A 23,346-nucleotide genomic window follows, 5' to 3' on the forward strand; every position below is an offset into this window, starting at 1 on the left:
TGCAGTCAAGTGGTAGGATGAGATTCCCACCTGCCTCACAAGTTTACAGCTCTAACATTGAAAAAAAACTCTGAAGTGTGATCATAAAAGCAAAAACAAGATGTCAAAGGTATTAGTACTTTTCTAAATCACATATTTTTTCATACTTGTGGGTGGCAATGTAACATACAATAGGATCTGCAAAACACCACGTACTAGTTGAATAGACCAAATGCTCAGGAATGGAGCCAGAAAAATGTTCTTAGCAAAATTTACCAGCCTTTAAGTTTAATTAGAAATCCAGACCTAAAACTGTGTTCAATGAAAAATTCACCATGGTGGGTATAGCAGAGATGGGCCTGAGCCAGAATGTAGCAGAGCAGCAAATCCAGACTTCAGGAGCCTGGACGTTGGTCTGAATGTCATGACTGTGAAACAAGATTTAAACACATGGATCTGAGCACTTGGAGAACTCATGGCCTCTGCCACTTCTGAATCTGCTCAGCTGAATGAAGCTAACCTGCTCCAGCATGAAGTGAGGCCATGGCACGAGGGAGTCCAGTGAGACGGTCAGCTTTGGCTGCTTTTCACATCATCTGCTTTTCTGAAGAACCAGTTGAATAGTGAAGTGTTCTCTCATCCATATTCACGATACATGACCTCCGCTAATCATGTTGGTGCACATATATTGACTCACCTCCAACTTTGATGGGTAAAGTGTCACCATGTTTTGTACTCCTGATGGAAGTGAAAACCAGCTTTGTGTTTGGTCACCAAGGGTGGCCAAGGAGGGTTTTCAGGACAAAGAGACATGCTGCCAGCCCAAGCACACAGCCGGCACCACCCCTCCTGTCCACAAAAACCACTACCAGCTCCAATGGGGACTGCCAAGGCCACTGCACATTGGAAACTGGGCGGCACCACATGCACGGAGTAGGCAGACAAGTGAGATCTGGCACATACCAACAAACCTGACTTTTCTTGACTCTTTCTTGTTCTACCTCTCCAATACCTGCCCGCCTCTCACCCAGTGCCCAAATCCACTCCACCTTCAGTGACTTTAATTAGAAGTCTGTTTATACTTCTTGTACCAGATCTCATGGGGTTTGCTGCCCCACATCCCTGATCAGGGAAATTAAAACAAGGAAACCACAGGCAGGCCTCTCTGTCCACTGTAGCCAATGAGCCTCAGCTGCAGGTAACACTGGGCACTGCATCACATGCAGTCCTGTTGTACAGAAATTGTCCAGCAGAATAGATGGTGGTGTAGCTCTGCAAGACTGTCTACATTTATTAAGTGAAATCACTGCCTGTTTTCTGCAGCATTAAAAGTGAGCTTGAGTACAATAAATCTATTGATCACTAATAAACACACCCCAGACTTTCTTCCAGCTCTCCCTCTCCTGTTTATTCAAGCAGAGCCCAGAGCACACACAGGCTCCTGCATCCCCAGGGTGAGATACTCGCTGTCCATGTATAAGGGGACCCAAAGCTGCTGCCGTCTGGTTCCTCTCTCAGTGGTAGACTTCCACAGGCAGGAAACGATGAGGTGGATTCACAAGGCAGAGAGGGAGAGATGAGCTGACGATGGGGCAGGCAGGAACACATCTACCAGAACTGAGGAGAAGGAGGAAAGTGGGTGCTAGACCCCTTGGATTAAAAGAGAAGCAGGAGGAGGAGGAACCAGCAGAGAGGGTGATGGAGGTATCTCCACAGCTTCCCCTGGGCTGGGTATCAGGAGCAAAAGCAGGGCTGGACTGAGCCAGAAAGGACACGCAGGGTGGAGGGCAGAGAGTGGGGAAGCCCAGGTCCAGGCACAGCTAGCAATGCAGTGACTCCTCCTGCTCTGTTACTGCTTCCTGACACCCTGGGGACCCGCAGCGGAGACACGAGCCCCTGGATTTATCCCCCTTTTCCAATTAGCCTCGTTCCCCCTCCTCCTCTCCCTCCGCCCTGCTGGAATCAATCCTTGTCCTGGCATTTTAAAGGGCAATGTGCACGTTTTATGGCCATCCCCTATAAAACCATTCTACATGATAACACATCCAGCCCTTTATTAGGGACGTTTGGCAAGTTTATTGGCCAGACATTTTTCTGTGCTGACAGATGAGGTCCTGCCATCACTTCTGTGAGCACGCAGGGCCCTCTCTCGTCCCCTCCTCCCCTCTCCTGAGCCTCCCAGCCTCGTGATGTGGCAGCCCATGGACATCCTCTGTGCTCTGCCATCCCCATCCCTGTGCGGATGAGCTCCGTGGGTGTCCTACATCTCACCTGCAGCCAGAAGAGGGGCAGCAGCAGGGCTATGCCCCCCACCACAGAACCAGCATTGTTTAATTACCCCCTGCTGCAGCCACATCCACCAAGGACCCTTTAACTCTTTCAATCCAGGGAAATGCTCGTGTCTCCATGCATGGGTGTCCTGGAGGGTCAGATTTTCACAGCACAGTGGGATGGCACTGCAAAATTCCTCATTTCTCCGCATCAAAGCTGTGCACTGGGGAGCTGGAAGGATTTAGGTGTCTCAGGGAGGGTAATCACTCTCATTAGATATTTTAGGTGCTGTGATGTTTTGTCAACCCCAATCCCAAGATCATGGCAAACATGAGATCCCGTTCATCCAGTGCTCCATAGTGAGATGCAGTGGCTGGGACACAAGCACTCAGCAGCTGTTTCCATGGGGCAGAGGGGTCCCTCTTTCCAAGGTAGCCACAACTGTGCTGCAGAAGCAATTTGTCTCCTACCACAGACACTGGCATCAGTGAGGCTGACTCCATGCCCATCAGGTCGCCTGTGATGCCGGGAGGACTTGATGCAAAGCCAGCCACAGGGTTTATCCTCTTGCACTCGCAGCCATCCATGTGTGTAGCAGCAAGCAGCTACGCCAGCAGAGGTTTAATGAGGGGTCAAGGATTAACAACAGAGACTGGAATTTATCTTACCTCTGCTTAACTGACACTTCCTCGCCACACATCAGCGTGCTGGTGGGATCTGCTACACATACCCCATTGTGTATGATGAGGACCGTGGGAGAAGGAGGTCAGGAAGGGGAGGATGTCCCCGGGCTGGGAAGCAAGCCCTGGCTCAGGTCGTGCTCCAGTGAGGAAGCAGTTCAGCAGCCACCCGCCCAGCTCACAGAGGATGTTCTGCATCACCTTTTGGGTGTTTTGATTGTGTGCTGCATGGGAAATGGGCTGGTGCAGCCTGGAGAAGAGCAGGCTCCAGGGAGACCTAAGAGCAGCTCCCAGTGCCTTAACGGGCTACAAGCAACCTGGAGAGGGGCTTGGGACAAGGGCCTGTAGGGACAGGACAAGGGGGAATAGCTTCAACCTGACAGAGAGGAGATTGAGATGAGCTCTTAGGCAGAAGCTCTCCCCTGTGAGGGTGCTGAGGTGCTGGCACAGGGTGCCCAGAGAAGCTGTGGCTGCCCCATCCCTGGCAGTGTTCAAGGCCAGGTTGGACCGGGCTTGGAGCAATCTGCTCTAGTGGAAGGTGTCCCTGCCCGTGGCAGGGGTTGGAACTGGATGAGCTGTAAGGTCCCTTCCAACCCAAACCATCCTATGAATATAAGGTTGCACTGCGATTCCCACCCTGTGGGGAGCTTTCCACCCAGTTCTCTTTTGCGCACCGGTATTGACCTGTTGCCACTGGTATAACTCCTGGCTGTGCCACTGGGAGCAGTGGTGGGCTCCCTGCTCTCTCCAGCCCCCTGCCCTGTGTTGGTTCACATGTCACATTCCCAGGCTGTGTTATTCTTAAGTACTGTAAATCTCTCACTATTATTCTCCCACTTGATATAGTGAGCTGTGTCATTTTGAAAGGAAATACATAACAGTATATTAAAGAAATCATGGATCTCCTCATTCATGTTTAAAACAAATTTATTACAATGTAAGAAACACTGAATAGCATGAATTTATTATAATGATTTAAAGCTCCTGGCACTTGAGTTAAAAATGTCTCTCATAAATAATTTTTTCTTGAAAACACAGCAAATTAATATAGTTTACCATTTCCAAAGTTATATAAATCCAAGAGGCTTAAATCAACAGTATGCTGAATAAGATTACTGTTGCTTAGCTAGAGCCCCGTATCACAGCTCAGAAGGATGCGGAAAGTAGTGAGAAATGGATGGGTTATTTTTTTCTGGTCACCTTTCTCTCCCTTCCACCACCCTAGGCTATGTCTGCTCTGTGAAAGTCAGACTCATGTGAAATGGATGGAAGCAGCTGTGGCCTTTGCACACAGGTATCATTAAAACAGGGCGGCTACTCCGCCACCAGACTCAACAAACGCCGCTCTGGTATTTCCCCAAGTGCCTCTAACACGCACAGACCCATTGCTTTTGGTAGCGGTGTTTTAATTCGACTGCAGGAACTGAGATGTCTCCAGCTTGGCTGCCTCCAGCTCCGCTGCGGTCTCTCATGTCCAGAGCAAACCTGGCGCTCTCTGCTCTGCAGTGCTGGGGAGCATTCAGACAGCCATGGTCCGAGTCTAAGGCTTTAAATAACCCTCATCAAAAGCTGCTGTGTGATTATATAGCATGTTATACCTTCCCTCTTCTTAGTGGTCTCCATCTCGGTAAGAACAATGCAACAGCTGCTCACGTTTGCAGGATGCATGCAAGAACACGTATTTAGTGGGTTTGTGCAAAGCTACAGGGGAGCTATAGGCATGGAAAAGCTGTGTGTGAACAGAAGCCTGCATGCAGGTGCAGGAATCCCCATGGGCGAGCCCATGCCAAGGGGCTGCACAGGGGCAGCAGAGAGGTAAGCGAAACCCCACGCATGACCATAGCCATCAGTGAGACCATCGGGATTGTGGCTGGCACAGAGCTTGCCCCAAGAGCCACCCCTGGGGCTCAGCAGCAGTCAGGTACAGCAGCCTGTGCACATCTGTTTACATCTGTGCCTGTTGGGAAGCAGTGGGTGCCACCAGTGGGTGCACAGCTGGGTGCCACCAGCGCTGACCCCGCAGGGAAGGCAGCTCACACTTGCTCCTTCTGCATGGACCAAGCAAGAAAAGGTCAGCATCACAACCTGGGAGCCCTTCCCAATCAGCCCTGCTCTCAGCACGGTCTGCTATGCCTTTTTGCTTTATGAAGGTCTAATTTCTTTCCCTTTACTGTCAGTGTGTCAATTTTTCCCCACAGCATGGCTGATGACTATTTTTTCTTCACACAAAGTACAGTACCAGTGACATTCTGACAGTGTCAATACAGCCACAGAACACCCACCTGAGCTTTTCAACATGTGAAGTTAGGGCTGTTAGGAGTCAGATTGACAGCCTTGGTAAATTCAAGTCCTCTGTACAGCAGATGACGAGAAATTATTAGAAGCAGACAAGGCTTTGAGGTTACCCAGTCCATCTCCCACCCCATCTTTTAATTGTCTCTCTCACCCAAGCTATAAATATCTGACTGTTCTCATCTTGTTTCCTCATTATGTCAATTCTAGCAGTCCCTGATCACTTTTATTACTCCTCACTGAAATCCCTCCAATCTGCCAGTAAACTCTCTGGTAATGAGATCCCTGTGCTGAAGGCTCTATTGAAAATAGAGGGGCACCAGACCCACTGACAAGGAGCCATTTCCCCTGCATTATCATCACCTCCTCACCTGCAGCTCGAGAGCCTTCTTACCTGTTTTTGTTGCTATCAGACACCATCGCCTCGTGCTTTGTTCACTTTTCCCTTTCAGAGAGTTTGTGCTGTCTGGGTCTCCCCCATTCCATCAAGCATGTATCGTTCACATTGTTTTCAAGGTGGCTGAGTTCACAGATGCTACGCCCCAGGTTCATGCTCCATCCCAAATTGAATCTCTCAATCTTAGCATTTTTCCTGCTTGGTATTTCTACTTCACATCATTTCTTCCTCCTCAACTCTTCCAAATAACGGGGTCTCCTGGTTTCACTCGCAGACTTTCTGCTTCCAAGAAACAGAACTACAACAAGACCAAGTACCCCGCCTAACACCTCCAAACACGGCTCCTGGAAGCATCGAAAGGGAAATGCTGTGCAGAATGAGGCCACACTGCACCATTCACAGCAACAGCACCTGGAACTGGGCTTTCTGCTCCAGTGTAAACACTCTGAGATGCATAAATGGTGGAGAAAGCTCAGAAACAGGCCCCCAAAATAATCCAGGGGCTGGAAAACAAACATTAGGATGCAAGGTGTAAAGGGTTCCATCTCGGTAAAGAGAAGGCTGAGCTGAATTTATCTCTGTGCTTGGGGTACTGACAGCAGGGGAACCTTGCATCCTGTTTCCAAAGGCACAATGAAATCCAGCAGCTGGAAAGTAAAGTCAGACAAACTCAGCCTCAAAATAAGGCAGTTTCGTGGCAGCAGAGATGGTTAATGCTGACAGACTTGTTACAAGGTGCTGTTAAAGTTTTAATGCAACTTTCTCACTGTCAGCTCTAACTTGAGAATAAATCAGCTTTTGTGCCTGTTAATTCATCTTGTCCTTTCCTTCCTTACCAGGTCCAGCAGAGGAGAGGAGGTCCCACATTGTCGTTTAAACTCGTGAGACTTTGTGTTTGGACAATGGCTTTGATCCGATCTGCACTGCAAGGTTTTGAGTTGCCCGTAAACAACCAGGAAAGATATTGTTTTCCACTTTTTCACTTTCCTTCTGACTTCAGACAGGAGCCCAGAAAGAATGAACTTACATTTTGAGACTGGTATTGAATGTTATGAGTGAATAGAGGGTTTTTTTTGTCACATACACAGGCTGACTCCTGAATCAAGGAAGCTGGTAATGTATGGCTCCCACAGCCACTTGTGGATTGGTTTGTCTGTGGGACCGTGTGGGCATCTCTCACCTCATGTACATCAGGTCCTCACATGTCACTGACTTCCAAGCTTCTCCAGTTTAGTCCCCTAGTGCCTAGAATGACCCCTTCAAGCCTGAAAATAGATGAAGAAGTCTGAGAGTTTCAGCCTTTAGATAGGAACGACTGGCTGATGTGCCTCTGCTCTTGCAGCTTACGGTCCATAGGCAAATTGTTCCTGGGTATGTCCAACAGCTTCTGCTGCATACAGTAATAGCAAAGTCACAGCCCCTCTGAGATGCGGTAGTAAACACGCTTCACCAGCAGAACCCAAAGGATGCTACTGAGGGAGGCAAAGTGGCTTCCACAGAGCTGGGAATTAAATCCAGTTCTCCCATGTCCCCATCATTTTGCTGCAGTTGTAATGCAGTTACATCCCTGTGAACAACTTGGGGAGTCACCAACCTCCAACAAGCTCCTTATCACATCAAGCACCAACACTTACCAGACCAAGTTGGGTTTCTTGCTCTTTTTCAGCTGACTTGGGCTCCCAGATCTGACCTGGGCTTCATCCTCCCCAAAGATCACACTGAAAACTCTGCCACACAACCATGGCAGAGGTGCTCAAGGTAGCCTGTTTTCCTACAGATACATGGATCCACAATGTTGTATTATTGTCACTGTGCGCAGATAGGCCTTCAAGAGATGCAGGAGCAGCTACGGACTGGGAGAGGCATTATCCAGAGGAGAGGCACCAAGCCAGAGCAGGGTTTAAATTACCTCATTTGATATTCTGTGCTGTCTCATGTAGAGCGCAGTTATGTAAATTTATAAATCATACACTAATTAGCACGCAATTTCATAAATTTGGTAACGGTGAAAAAGGAGGTTTCCAACCAACCTGGCTGTGCTCCATCCCCCTCAGACGGTACAAATTCAAACGCTGCCTGCAGGTCATATCTCAGAAAATCTCTTCTACAACTTTCAGAGTTTAACCCCGGGCTCATGTGTGCTTTCAAGGATATCTTTTAGATATCTCAGGCTCAATCTTTCTCAAGCATAGCTAAGCCCTTTCCTCTCATTCCTTAACAGCAAACATCCACAGCTCATTGGGTTACTACAAATTTTCTTTTGCTTGTTTCTCCCTTATTCAGATTCTTCCTATATCCAGTCTCACATTCTTCTGTCACCTATGTCCACAACAACATCCCTTGCTAGCAGCTAAATTCAGTCCATGCCTGGATTATGCCTGGATTATACCTGGATTCTGCTTTATTACCCTCCTTGTGCTCTGTCCTCCCTGTCTTAGCTACTCAATAGAGGAGCAGCTGAAGCTAGGTAATTTTCTTCTTTCCCTCATTTACCAGGTATCCATTGGACAGTAGCTCTCCAAATGCAGGAAGATGATCTGGAAAAGGAGTGGGGAGTCATAGGCCCCTTATGGGAATCATTGCTTGAAGATATTTTTCACTTTGGGATATAAGCACAAAATTCTTCTTCACTGACTTACTATCTCATCTCTACCATTTGGCTCAGCTCCTCTCAACCTTCTATCATCCTTTGGTACAGCTTGTTGCCTTGCATTCTTGTCCTTTCTTGCCTTTACCTCCATCTCTTCTTCCTTACTCTTTAATTTCACCTTTTTGTCCCAAACCATGATGCTGGCTCTCTTTGGTATTCTGAGACCTCTCATCCACTTCCTGATCCAAAAGAAGTCTTGCTCCTCATCACAGCAAAACCCATGTCCTGAACACAATGAGAAAATGATTTCCTCATCTGTATTAGCAAACTGGAGATTCACAACATATATAGCGAGATGATGTGGAAAGTGGAACATACTGTCAATGGCAGAACTGACATCTGAGTTTGACAAAACAAACCAGAATATACATGAAATAAAACTCTAGAAGAAGAAATGAAATTTGCAGATAATTTATTAGATTAAGACCTTACATACATACATAAATATATGCTCAAGATGGGATTCAACAGCAAGACTGAAGTGGCTAGAAATGGAAGGGTGTGATTGCTATAGGTTCACGGCACACGAGGTCACACAAGCAATGACTACACAAACACACAGCAGGGGTGCGTGTATGAGCCACTCGGGAAGAACACGAAGTGAAGGCACGGGTAGGAGCCTCAGCAGAAGTCATGTAGAACACAGCCCGATGTGTAGCTGAAGCATATTAACTGCAACACTCTGGACAACAAGCTATGGCTGCACTAACTCCCCAGTGGCAGCTTCCTAATATAGGGGCTTAAACTTAAAAGGACACTGTCAAGTGATTGCTTTTGCTAGTTTAATTTTTGCATTTCCTCTACTGTTTTAGCAGATGGAAAACAATTCCCCTCCCAATCCCAGCTACTGATTTTGTCCTTTCCTATTTGACAATCATTGATTTTTTTTTCTAAGGCTATAAATGTTTTAATAACTTCAACTTTGTAGTGCCTCATGGCAAAATATCTCTGCTTGCACTGACTGCTAAACACTGTACCTAATGTACTGCTGATAACTAGAGCAAGAGCCAGCATTATAAAAAATGACTTTTCATAGGGTCTACCAAATTAATAGCTTTTGTTTCTTCATCCACATCACACAGAAACTTAAAACATGCAAGTCTTTACCCACTAGACACTTCAACCATCTTAATTCTAGAAACCTCTGCTCAGTAAAGTATGCCTCCCATGTAGCTCTGACTGATGGACAGCACTTTGTGCATGGAGTCCGCAACCCTGACAATGTCCTTTTAAAAAGAGTTACTACCAAAATATAGATTCAAGACAAAAGTTACCCTCGGAATTAGAATTGTTAATGAACAAAATGGAGCATAAGGAATTCTAAAGCAGTTAAATATTGGCACCCACAAAGAACCAAAGAACAGAATGTTCCCACACAGTGTTCTCGACGGGGTACACAAAGGCACCTTTCAAGAGATATACATGTATTTTTTGCTGTTTCAAAAGATCAGTTAGCACTTGTTAGAAAAGGCAATTAAAGTTTCAGTCAAACTGGAAAAAAGAATAGCAATTGGACTGAAATCAGAGAACTCTTTCTTTATAAATGCCAAACCTCAACAACATCACCATTCACTGAACAAAACTAAAAAACACATAAATCAACCCCAAACCCTCAGATCTATGCGATGGCATTTCTTCATGGTTTTACAGTTTTTCTGCTGCTTCTTGTACATTTTCCTCTTCTTTCCCTTCCTTTTCCCTGCCCTTTTAAAGAAGCAGACTACTTACACAGCAGAATGAGAAAACCTACTTCCCCACCTGCTATACTTGGGTCAGGGCACTGAATACACCTTTGGGGCTTTAAGCAGAAACATGTGCCTTCGCGAGAGGGCAACATTCAACAGCAAATGGGCATATTCAAAAGAACTCTAATACTCCACTGACAGCAGGACAGACCAAGTAGGGCCTTCCCACAGTAGTCATTTTCTGGCCCAGCAATGCTGCTTCCTTTCTTTAAACTCCCCCAACCAGCTTTTAATACTCAGCTGGGATGCACAAAAAGGCTATCACCTAATTTGTGATTAAGACTGGGCCTGAACAAAGCAGCTCAGAGTAACTTGAGGTTCATCTTCCCCCTCATTCTCCTTTTGTTTCATTGCTGTAAGAGCACAGTGCTGCCAGGGGCACATGCTACATATCCTGCACTGATGCTCTCATCAGAGATGCACTGCGGGTCTCATTGGCGAGCCTTGCAAGCTCCTTGCAGAGCACCAAACAGGAGTAAGAGTGTACGAGGCAGGCAGCAGCAATACCCCAAGGACTGGTACAGCAACTCACTGCCATTAAGATAAGCTGGGTTGCCTAAAGAGACTCTCAGTAAAGCTGTAGTGGCCCACGACGTGGTGTTTGGGAGCAAATGGCCTAGAACTTGCCCATACTGGCTCAATTCTACCTTTCCCTTGCTGCAATTTTACTGTGCAAAATGAGTATTTTAGCCTCATATTTCTAGGAACACATGCCGATGGCTACTGTTACAATAAAATATGAACACTGCATTGTGCAGAAAATGATCATTAATCCTGTAATCTGCAGTCATTTTTACCAATTCGGCACATTTCTTTAAATAACCAAGTACATGCAGTAGATGGAAGTGCATTTAAATAAACTGAAATAGATACAGCATGAATAATTAAAGCCATCAGGGAAATGTGCATTGTGAGCCGCTAGTGGAAATAATTACTGATTTGTCTTATTTACAATGGAGCCTGGGTACAGGATCAAAATAGTGCAAATTAGTGAAAATGTCTTAAGACTGTTCTTATACTACCACTATAATATATTTTATCTTGAAAATTACATCAGATAAGTTTTGGACCACTACAATGTCTGACTGTGTTCTACTATTTCTGGGTTAGGTTACCCAGCACATAAACTCTGTCAAACAGCACTGATGTAAAGAGGAACGTAGTTCAAACAGATGGGTAGTACATCAACCTGCAACTCTTCTATTAATGTTATTAGACACTGTATAGTTGAGATAACAACATATCCCCTAAAACCCCCGAGTCTTAAATATCAGAATGCTGACAGAAAAAGCAGATAATAAAGTCACTGGAAAAAAAGTACTAAAGTGCTTGTACATCTATAATATAATATGCCAGGTTTGAAACAGACTTGTTTAATTAGAAAATAATCTACTTTGAACCTACTGGTTCTTGAATGTTAGGCAGTTCTTGCAAACTGCTTCAGAGGTAAAAATCGATAATGAAATATACTTCTCATATGAGGCTGGCAAAACTATGACTTCAACCTATTAGAAAATGTTGTAGATTAAAAAATTCATATTTTAGAATGATTACCTTGGCACATGAAAGATTCAGGAAAAAAAAAGTTAACGCTTTCTGACTGGTCTACCCCAACAACGTTCTAGCACCATCATCACTAAATCCAAAATGAAACTGGATGCTAATCAGCTATGCTTTAGAAGAGAAAAGACAAACAGTTGTCACTCAAATAATTTAAAGATGGCACTTTAACACAAACAAATCAGCAATAAAGAGGTCCTAAAAAGACATAAAAATTAAAGACCAATGAGGCATGTCAAATGAAGAAAATCTCCTCGAGGAGCCGGCTCTCCTCCAGCTCATCCGCTCTGCTTCTGGGGCTGCAAGGGGTCTGGTACCAAGACGATGATGGCCTGTGGCTCACACGATGAGGCGTGTGCATTTTGTTCCTGTCATAAGATTCTCTGCAAAGGTGTCCTGAGGCAGATATTGGATTCATTGCTTCAACCATTTTAAGAAGACAGTCTTTGCACCTACAGAAACACACCAAGAAAATGGAGCTCCATTAAGCATCACAGCACTACACAGGAATTCAATCCAGTCTTCCCACTTTTGTAATTCAGACTAGACCTAGATTTGTCTGATGGGGGCCACTAGCACAGAACCAATTTTGCTGTATGGGTTCCTATGAGGAATACCAACACAGAGGTAGTGAAAAAAGAGGCGAGCAAAGCATGGGTGCTCAGGTTATTTTAAGTTGTTTCATCAGCTTTTCCATTTGAGGTGTGTAATGTCTTAGTCGCACTCCAGAGACTGAGGACAGACTTCAGAGATATGACAGTGAAATACACTGAACAGGTACAAGGCAGACCCACACAAGTAATGGTAAAGTGACTTATTCACATGCTGCACTTTTTTGAATAGACCTCTACACTTGATTTAGTTTCTCAGGGATTTGAAAACAGCAGGAGATTTTATTATTATTGCCACAAACCACACGTGCTTCCTGTAAATCTCTGTGCACTATACGGAGTCTGTTTGGTGGAAGCACTGAAGGAATATAATCTAAGCAAGGCAATACAAAATCAACACTTGAGGCACCAAGAGAAAAAGCACTGGTGCTAAACATTATTCAGGCTGTCCTGTAAGTGGGAGTACGGATGTGGGGGAAGGTTGCAAGCCAGTGTTACGTGGTAACGCATGCTGAATAATGGTAGTTACTTCAGATAGAGACTTCCTATTAATATTCACACAAGACAAAACCTGATCTAAATACCAGCACAGGACAGATCATTACAATATATTTTCTCCTGTCTAACTTTAAATGTCTTAAACAATACCATTTCCACTGTTTCCCCAGGGATTCTGCTCTCCAGTCTAAGAGCTATCACTCAAGAGTTTTACCCTGAAGTTCCACCCTGTTGTTAGCACCAACCTGCCCAATGTTCACAACTCTGAAATAATTCACACATTCAATAAATTACATGCAGGGAACATGCTTCACCAACCTAAAATATCAGTGTAACTGGCTGGTTTCCATGGGGTCCCTCTCTTGTAAGCAGAAGGAGTTCATCCACAGCATGAGGAAACATCTCAAGCAGTTTCCTGCTTCGAGAAAACCCTCTGTTTTTCCCTTCAGGACAGTGGGAGCCTAGGAAGGCTAAACAATTAGAGACAGCTGGGTAGGTTCCTCAACTCAGATGAGATGAAAAATTCTTCAGTACAAACATTCACATCAATTTACTGATGTGGAAGATTAGCAGTGGCCAACATATCTCCCAGAGGCAGAGTTAACACTTGTGCTGTCCAATAGCATCATGAAGCAGCACCAGCAGGCAAAAAGACTTCTACCTTCAAGTTAGCAACTCTGTGCAAAATATCCTTCATTAGCTCCAGTAGTGACTAGTATGTCCCAGCATCATCAGAAAAACTGGCCATGACAAGGTAACTCAGTTATGTCTGAGACACTGATATACTTCCTCAGCTCAAAGGAGGTGGTACTGTTGTGCTGATGGGATAATATTGATGCTAATGCCAACCACTGGAGTCATGCTATGATTGCTTGCAAAAGCCAGCTCTTACATTTCCTTCAGTTCTTACAGTTTCTTCCAATCTGATGGTCAGCATCATTTCTAACACAGCCTGACTCAACACTACTGTCGCACAGGGCTCTCTCCTCTATTTGACTATCTATAGATTGTTTTATTTTCCCTTGGATGTACTAACTTGCATTTTACCCAATCAGAAACCCATTTTGCTGATTTCTTTTTCACTTTTTAAAGCTTGTCTACATGTCTTCCTATTATCTGTCTATTGAAATCAACCCCCATCACCAAAAATGTGTGATTCAAACCAAAGAAACCACAGCTTTGTTTTGTTTCAGTTGGACTGTGTAAGTGGCTAACCCTACATAATGCCTCACAGTCACCCTAATCATTTCAGAAGGACACAGGGGTTTTAGGCACCCAAGCAAGCCCGTTTTAGAGTGGTCTGTTGCCTGTATTAGTATTCAGAAAGTACCCTCTAAAAACTAAGGCTCCTTAAAGATATCCCTAACCTAAGATGGAGTAAGCCGCACTGATAGTGAGAACTATCACATAGCTATATTAGACTTCTCACGTAGAGAAAGTTTTGGACTAGACTCTATATAGATATACACAGATGCTTTGAACCCCGAAGAAACCCAGTTAACACATTCGCTGGTTTCATTAGCCACACCTAAAACTTCTTTTTAGATTAATCTAGTCTAGCATACAAATGCTTATCTCCTCTGACTTTAGTGCTATCATAAAATTTCAATTTCTCTAGCAGCCACATTCAATCACAGATTAGGTACGGGGAAACCAAACCAGCCAGTGCATTTACAGCAAACGTGCAGGCCCTAGATTTCAGCAGTACCTTCGAGTTCATTTCTTCTGCAAGTTTATCTAAGTTTTACAGCATTTCTGCTATCAGGAAGGCTAAATGATTTGGCAGATTACAAGCACAGCAAATAGCAAAGATTATGTAAAAGACCAGGTGTTGTAAATCAGTCTATTTGACACCACAGTTATATATGCAATAAAGTGAATGAACTCTGCTAACAGAGCGCTATCTGATAAAGAGAATGCTCCTTGCAGGTATTTAGTGTTTAATCCCATGATAATGGTTTGCCCTGGTTTGTCTAGGCAGCATCAGACAGCATGTGGCTGGAGGCAACACAGTAGACTTAGAATGGTTTGAAGCTTGCAAAGATAATTTTCTCACCATTTATTCGTATCCAAATATTTAAAGAGACACAGTCAGAATGCTCAAATCCTGAAATGCAACTTTCTCTGAAACCAGGATATGTATTCCTTGCACGATTTGAATAAATGCATAAGTAAAGCCAGGCTTCATTATTATTATTATTAATACGACATGTAATGGCTTTAGTGAAGTCAAAGCTGCAGGATCAGGCACCCAAGAGTCAGAGTGTGTCAAATGGGAAAACTGATCTGGCAAACTTGGCTGTTTGAATACCCAATGTTCTTTTAATGCAAATTAACAGCCAAGGCTGCCCTCTTATTGCTCATGGTTCCCAAGGAGAAAAACTCCCCAAACATTCCATAGAAGTACCAGTACTGTACGTTAAGCCACACAGAGAAATCCCTCATGTATTGGTTCAAGCAAGCAAGCAAATGTTCCATCTGTGCTAGGTGCTTACACATATTTTCTTCAATTTTTTCTCCCCCCTCAACAGCAGCAAAATGAGGGGGCCATGTGTCCCTTTAAGGATGTGGTAATTCAGTCTGTATTCAGCTTTTTGGAACATTTTCCAATGTACTGGAAAGTCAGTGAGCACCTCCATAACAGACTGGTAAACAATCTCTTTTCTAAGCCTGGTTTTGAAACTTCCCCCATGTATATTTTCTCATCTAACTTTCATAAGCTTGAAAGTCTGCATGTTTCATCATGGGAGAAGAAAACTTGCAAAGCCTACAGGTTTGGGTTAGAAGTCTAACTATGTGGACAGCTCAAGTTCAGTGAAAGTATCATAAAGTCTCCAAAAATTCCACCTGGAGAAGGGACAAAAAGAATTAGTGTACAAAGCATGAGGAAGGCAGGGCCATGAACAATAGGACAGAGATGGGAGTACAGAGACCAAGGTAAGCTTTGAAGCTCTTCTCTCAGTGAAGAAGCTTGACCTTTAATTTTAATGTAGAAGGTAAAACTCCAAATACTGCTCAGAGAGGAGCCGTAATGAACTGAGAGGTAGGTACCACTGGGATCAAGCCAGCGTAACTGGGTCAGTGCAGAATTGTGAGCTGGGTGGTTAAGTCCATCCTGGCCAGGCATTGCACAGTGCTGTTACAGTATTCCCTTTCTCTCCTCTGTACAATTAATACAGGTTGTTGGAAATTTGGCTCCTCTGCCACTAAAGCGCTTTTGGAGATTTTATTAGAAACTTTCAGCATTGGCTCCTACTTAAATAACTGTCTAATAGCATTTACAAACTCTTAATATCTGAAGGGGGCCTACAAGGATGCCTGAGAGGGACTCTTCGTCAGAGATTGTAGTGATAGAACAAGAGGTAATGAGTTAAACTGAAATAGGGGAAGTTCAGGTTAGATATAAGGACAAGTTCTTCCCTTTGAGGGTAGTGAGGCACTGGAACAGGCTGCTCAAAGAACTGGTGAATGCTCCATCCCTGGCAGTGTTCAAGGCCAGGTTGGACAGAGCCTTGGACAACATGGTCTAGTGTGAGGCATCCCTGCTTATAGCAGGGGGTTGGAACTGGATGATCTTAAGGTCCTTTCCAACCCAAACCATTCTATGATTCTATAATATAAAGGAGTTTTGTAGTCCATCACTAAAGTAACAGGAAACATCATAAAGCATTACAATTCAGAGCACCTCATTAAATGTTCACGTTTTAAAGAGGAAAACAGCACGAAAATAAACTCAAGTTAGCACAGACCCAAATCCTTCCTTCCACAGTATTGCTGTTTCACTGCCTGTGCAGCAGGAACACAACTCTGAACATCTACAGGTGCATTTTACTTTGCACTGTGTTTCCAAATTGAATGGGAAGTAAGGCTTTCACATTTTTACGACAAACAAGCAAATGTGGCTGTTGCTCTGGGAACCGTAAGACCACTTATTCCCAGGATGGTTGCTAAGAAATCACCTGAAACCACTTGGTATTCTTCCTAATAAAACCTGCTAGGAAATCAGAGTTCAGACAGTGCCACAACGTACAGTACCTAAAAAAAAAATGGTCAGATTATGCAAAAGTAATGCACAGAACTCATTACTGCACAGGATATTAGAGAGAATGGTGCTCTTGAAGGTAACCACCGAGCATTCTCACATCAATTGGTTGAACAGCAATGTTTGTTTATTTATTTATTTAGATATTTGGGATATGTCATTGAATTTTTAATGTTTGTCTATTTCCCACTGCTGGTAAAATATATTATTTTTCTTACATGCTGTTCAATTTTTAAGCTGCACTTCTGTATTTTCATATTGCGCAGTCCCATTTAACTAATAGTATCATTTGTTCCTTCATGAAAAAACAGCACAACCCCAAACAAGTCTGATATTTGGAGGAGCAGGAATTTCCCCATAGGGCAAAATAACTAAACTTATTAGAGTCATAAATATTCTGGTGGTGAGATATATGCATATTTCTTTAAACAAGCAGTGTCAGATATTATTTGATCACTATGTTCAGAGATATCTTTTCATTTACAGTCTCTGAAAATTTATTTTTCCAACCATAGATGTGTACAAAACACACAGAATGTCTCTTCTGCAAGGTGATGGCATTTCAACAAAGCATACTGGCAATACATTTTTGGAGATTAGCAGCTGTATAGGCTTACTTTATTTAACTGTATATACCAGAGGAAATAAAAAGGTTTATTTTTATACTACTGCTTATATTTTCAACATAAAGTTCAAAGTGATTTACTAATGTTACATGAATTGGCTTTGAAATATGGTACAGTATTGTGCCTAAGTACAAAGCCTAACGCTATTCTGTATTCATAAAACACCGCCTGACTCCAAGCACTTTAGAAATGCTAAATACAGCTAAAAACACATTCAAGGGGTAGGGAACAGACCCATTCTACACAAAATGAAACTAAGCTTATTGTTACTATAAGGCATATCAAATCCCTTTTTGATTTTGATCATACTAGTGATACAACCAGGGGTTATTTGGAAAAAACAGCTGAGATGATTGATCCCCACCCCTGAGCTAAAGCAAGCTCTATGAGTGAAGGGCAGAACTCTACCCAAATTAAATACTCATAACCACTTTTTGCCATCTTTATTCTTGCATCCACTATTATTGCATGAGGGATGATAGAGGCACCTCCGTGCTTTGTCCTTTCAACATCCATATACCAAGCTGTTGTCCATAAACTTGCCTTATTCCTTTCTCAATCTGCTGCTTCCACAATGTCCTGTGACAGGAAGTTCATCACTACTGAAAGACATACTTTTGCTTTCTTTTAATCTGAAACCCTGTTAGTGCCATCAAGTGCTTTTCAAGAATTGACTGCAGTTAGCCACTCCCATGTGGTGGGATCTGGTGAAAAACAGTGCCACATCCAACTTATCCACCAGCTCCACAATTTTGCAAACCCTCATTTTCTCACTCAGTCTTTTCCTCTCCAAAGTCATAGCTTTTTGGTCTCATTATATAGCAGCTGCTTCATTCTCCTTGATCAAATTAATTGTCCTGTGCACCTTTCTCTAGCTTCCACTGTCTTTCATGAGAGGTAAGACCAAAAGTAAATTACATTTCCGTTAACTCAGTTTTGCTGCCTTTTTGGAGTTTCTTCCTATTGACATGGTATTCAACTATCTGAAAGAACTTAGTATAACCCACATTTACTATGTCACCCAGGAGATTTTGCTATTTACTTCTTGCTCCAGGTCAGCGATGAAGAACCAGGTCCGTGAGCTAAAGGGGGACCGCACTTCTGCATCATGAAAAATGAATATTAAGTATTTTTGCCTGCTATCATTTAATCAGCAGTAAATCCATAAGGACTTTTCCTGCAGTCCTGCAGAAATATGGTTTCTTTAACAACCTTTGGTGTGGAACCTCGCCAAAGGACTTCTGAAAATCCAAACACTATGTCACTGGATCCTCTTTGTGTCACCAGATTTCTGGACTCACAATCCATAGGTCTGAGCTGATGTCTCAGATTCTTTCTTCCCTCCCTCCAAGCTGTATGAGTATAGCCCACGTGAGATAAACATGCCAACAAACATAAGAGACTAGTTGGATAGCAAATGAAAGCTGAGAAAGAGCAGCTGACTTTGCATTCATTCCCTGAAAGGTCACAAGCCAGCTCCCAAAGAATGGTGGTAAATGGTGTTACATCTAGTGGTGACTGGTCACTTGTGGTGTCTCTCACAGCCTAGTGTTAGGGCCAGTGTTGTTTAATATCTTCACTGATGATCTGGATGAGGGGATCAAGTGCACCCTCATTTGCAGACAACACCAAGTTAGGCGGAAGTGTTGATCTCCTGGAGGGTAGGAAGGCTCTGCATAGGTATCTGGACAGGCTGGATCCATGGGCTGTGGTCAATGGTATGAGGTTCAACCAGGATCAGATCCAGGTCCTCCACTTGGGCCACAACAACCCCATGCAACGCTCCAGGCTTGGAGAAGAGTGGCTGGAAACTGCTCATGAAAAGAGACCTAGGTGTGCTGACTGATGGAGCTGAACATGAGCAGCTTGTGCCCAGGCAGCCAAGAAGCCAACAGCATCCTGGCCTGTACCAGCAATAGTGTGGCAGCAGGGCCAGGGCAGTGATCATCCCCCTGCACTGGGCACTGGTGAGGCTGCATCTCGAATCCTGTGTTCAGTTCTGTGCCCCTCACTACAAGAGAGACGTTGAGGTGCTGGAATGGGGCCGGAGAAGGGCAATGGAGGTGGAGAAGGGTCTGAAGCACAAGTGTGATGGGAAACGGCTGAGGGGCCGGAGTGTAAGGGGGGGTTAATTTGCAGAAGAGAAGGCTCAGAAGGGGACCTTATCACTCTCTACAACTGCCTGAAAGGAGGCTGCAGTGAGATGGGGTCAATCTCATCTCCCAAATAACAATTGATAGGATAAGAGGAAATGGCCTCAAGATGCACCAGGGGAGGTCAGATATTAGAAGAAATTTCTTCACCAAAAGGGTGCTCAGGCACTGGAACAGGCTGCCCAGGGAAGTGGTGGATGAGTAGACGAGGCTCTTAGTGACACGGGTTAATGGTGGACTTGGCAGTCCTGGGCTAATGGTTGGACTTCATGATCTTAAACGTCTTTTCCAATCTAGTTAATTCTATGATAGCAGACCCTGCCTTTCATGTGCAAACTGCATCTTCGGTGACCTAAACACACTCCTGAGGGATATTCCCACATACTGACTCTCAGGATGCCAAAACCAAAACAAGAACAGAGAGAAGAGTGATTCTTGAGGTTAAAACATCAAGAGAATGAACAAGATTAAATTAAGAAACAGAGACAAAGAGATTGTGCCAGTTGGCCTAAGACTCCCATTTTATTTTCATCCAGGCTGAGACTCAGAGCAAACACTTCACTGTGGGATACAGGAGGAGGCAAATTCAACAGTGCTATATATGTAGTTAAACTAACTCAAGGTAAGGACATACTTCTTGCCTGTAATGGGTCTGTATTTTCCAAAGGCATCTCAAAAGTTTCTTAATTCTTAAAGAAAAAGATCAGACTGCAGAATATTTCAAAGCAATTAAAAAAAGATCTAAGCCTTTTATTTAAAATACATCACACAATGTAAAACAGAATATATTTACACAGTGTCCTTAGCAAGAGCCTCCTGGAGTGCTGTAAAACCCACACCCACATAATAGAGAGCTTACAGTATCAGAGACTTTTAGAGAACTCTCCGAGGCAGTATTCACAGAATCATAACCTAGAGAAAGAAAAGACTTATTAGACCATCCAGTCATCTCCCTGCTGACAGAGAACCGTTCCCTACAGTGTGCTTCCTCACATTTGTTGCTAACAATCAGCCTCTCGTTATTCTCTTTGGGAAGCCATTCCACAGCCAAATATATCTAACACTATCATTACATTATTACTTATTTATAGGCTATGGTATAACCTAAAGGGCCTTGATCAGGATCAAGGGGACCAACTTTACCACCACTTGTAAGAGCCATCCAAAAGAGCACACAGTCTAAACAGGTCAGTCAAAGTCCAGTGGGAAAGTTATAACATACAACTGAGGAGAATAGGAGAGCATGGGAAGTGCCACAAATGTTCCATGAATTTTTGCTTGGGAGTTTGGTAGAGGAAAAGGTGTGTGTCACAAACAAGAACATGTTTCTGATAGTCAGCTAGAGATAAACACAGAGGATTTTCCTCCTCCCAGCTTCACACTATTAATTATAGCTAAAGATCTGGCATCGTACTAAGAAATGTCTCCTTCTTCGGTGCAAATACTCCAAAAGTATTTGAACAATATTACATCTCTACCTTCTGCTCCAGTCTCAATCTGAGCCACACATATGTTAATCTTCCCTTGTAAATCAATACCTCTAGCATACCAACAGCTTTTGCCGTGCTCCTCCATTCTTTGACAGTATCTTTCCAGGAAGTGATCACCGAGAAATGAGCATCATATTCACCTGGTGGGGTTGCGCAGGAGCAGGGAGAACATCAGCTCCCTCCAGCACTCACGCAATGCTTATCTGCACAGACTCAGGTGACAACAGCCTTTTTGCTGCAGCTTCATGGCTCCGCAGGTCCCTCTCTCATTTGTATGTATTGATACACCACACCACAACACACTGCTGTTTGTTGCAAGACCTACAACACCTATGAGCCCCATGCCTCATTTTGTGGGGTTACTAACAGTTATCACTAAATCTTGTGGAAAACGGCACCTGAGATTACAGCCTTCGCACAGGAGAGAAGCAGCAGAATTGAGTAGCAACATCATGCCTTTGCTAACCAAAATGACCTGTGCTTGGCAGCGTTATGGGACAACTCTCCCTCCCTAGTGTGATAAACAGCAGTAAATAGCTAATGCGAATTTGGTCTTGAAAGGGGCTGAGCATTGCTGGTTTGCCCCTGGCCACCTGCATACCAAGCAGAGCCAATGCACTAAAGATACAGCAACAGCATCTAAAAAAACTTCTGCCCTAAGGCAGGGCTGGTAAGAGATTTTTCTTCCTCAGTTTTCACCCTGGCTTCACCTATGATAGCACCCAACCAGCTGTCATTACTGAAATAGGAGTTACTGCTGTTCTCATTCCTCCTTGCTACACAAACAGGCCATTTTCACTTATTCAGTTGTCAGAGACCAACACCCGCCTTCCTCACCTTTCCGCACTTCCATCTCAATGCTCCCAATCCTCAGTTATCCTACCTATTTGCTCCTGGTAACTAAGATTTTTCTATTATTTTCTTATTGGACTTCTACTCAGACCCTGCTGCTATGTTACAAACCTGTCAAATACAACTGAAAGGGCTTCTTAATTTTATACTTTTCTCTGTGTGCTTTTAGTAGCTAAAATAAAAACAACAACAGCAAAAATACCCACCCCAGATAATTTATTTTAAGGTATGGCTGCAGGGAGCTGAACTGGCATAAGTGCAGTTGTAATAATTCTACAAGGGGGAGGGTGAACAAAGACACAAGCTCTGGTAAGTAAAGAAACCTTTTAAATCAGATCTGCCAGTGACAAGAATAATTTAGAATGAAGTTTCAGTACAAAAGAAAGAAATTACAGAACCACTGAACTACCACAGAGTTTAACAACCACCTCTGCAATCACTCTGTTTGTATTGTCCTTCCCTCCCCTCCCACACCCATCTCTGTCTCATCAAGTCTGAAAGCCCTTCAGATCAGAAAATGAACCTCGGTGTATGTACAGCACCTGGGGCCCTGATTCTGCTGTGATATTACATAATAACTTTGCACTTCAGAGCACGCTTAGCTTTTATTCCCTTTAAGCACTCTGTCATCACAGCGCATCTTCAGCAAGATCTTCACCCTTTATTGTTCTGGGCCAAAACTAAGCTGTCATCATCTTTCCTGCCATACCTCATCCCCCCACTCTCCCTCCTTAACAACCTTTCTTCTCAATTTTTAATCTTACAAGTTTGTCCCCAAGCATCTTGCCCCTCAAAGCAAACTCTAATTCAATGAATCACCTTTAAAACTGTGCTTTTTCTTTTGTAATGTACTAAAGCCTCTGACAAAGGGTTGCATATGTAAGTCAGCGCAACTCTGCTCCTCCTCTCTGACAGTCTTTTTTTTTTTTTTTCAGTTTTGACATCTTTTCCCTGTTTCATCTCTATTTCCTTGTGTGTTTTTAGCAAAGCTGGGAATACCTTACACACTGTACACTGTTTACAACTTTGTGGGTACTAAGTAAGAACAACACAACAAGAGGCATGTCCTAGGAGGGAAAAAACCCTACCACACAGAGCTTGCAAAGACCATCACCATTTACATGGATTAGCAATCCATCTTTCTTCACACGCTCAGTCCAAATTCCCAGCCTGCCAAATAATAAATCAACTTTTTGCTTCAACTGTACAGTCACTGGGAGATCTGTATAGTTTTAGGTCAAGCACTTATAACCATTTTATGATTCCAAAGTTTCTTAACTTGCCATTTAGCTACTGAACTGTGAGCTTTCATTGACTTTCTAACCATTGTGGCAAGAACTGCTACTAGCCATGCAAGATTTAAAACCTCATTGAGCAGAGGAGCAAAATCGGACTGCGGCAGTTTTAAGTATATATTGGGGTGGAATCATGACCCCGTGGAAGCCAATGGAAGTTCTGCCACTGGTTTACTGGGGCTGGGTTTCTTCCCTGCCTGCTGCC

At 43.7% G+C, this 23,346-nt stretch overlaps 2 protein-coding genes across 4 annotated transcripts in view; one reads left to right on the top strand and one right to left on the bottom strand.

Annotated features, from left to right (window-relative positions):
- CELF4 (CUGBP Elav-like family member 4) overlaps positions 1-6,908 on the top strand; it is a 747,879-nt gene extending 740,971 nt beyond the window's left edge. The window contains exon 15 of the mRNA XM_061477215.1: positions 6,459-6,908. The gene's annotated coding sequence lies outside the window, so the exon portion shown is untranslated. The remainder of the gene's footprint in view (positions 1-6,458) is intronic.
- A 4,803-nt stretch (positions 6,909-11,711) lies between these two features.
- The window catches only part of KIAA1328 (KIAA1328 ortholog), a 180,801-nt gene continuing 169,166 nt past the window's right edge, over positions 11,712-23,346 (bottom strand). For all 3 annotated transcript variants that reach the window (XM_061477212.1, XM_061477211.1, XM_061477210.1), the window contains one exon: positions 11,712-12,026. In XM_061477212.1, coding sequence (XP_061333196.1) covers positions 11,810-12,026 — 217 coding nt within the window. In that variant the 3' untranslated portion in view covers positions 11,712-11,809. The remainder of the gene's footprint in view (positions 12,027-23,346) is intronic.

This window comes from Pezoporus flaviventris, unplaced genomic scaffold (assembly GCF_033815535.1).
Source record: "Pezoporus flaviventris isolate CSIRO_AGI_PZ_B2104156 unplaced genomic scaffold, CSIRO_AGI_Pfla_v1 ptg000100l, whole genome shotgun sequence".
Classification (NCBI taxonomy): Eukaryota; Metazoa; Chordata; class Aves; order Psittaciformes; family Psittacidae; genus Pezoporus; species Pezoporus flaviventris.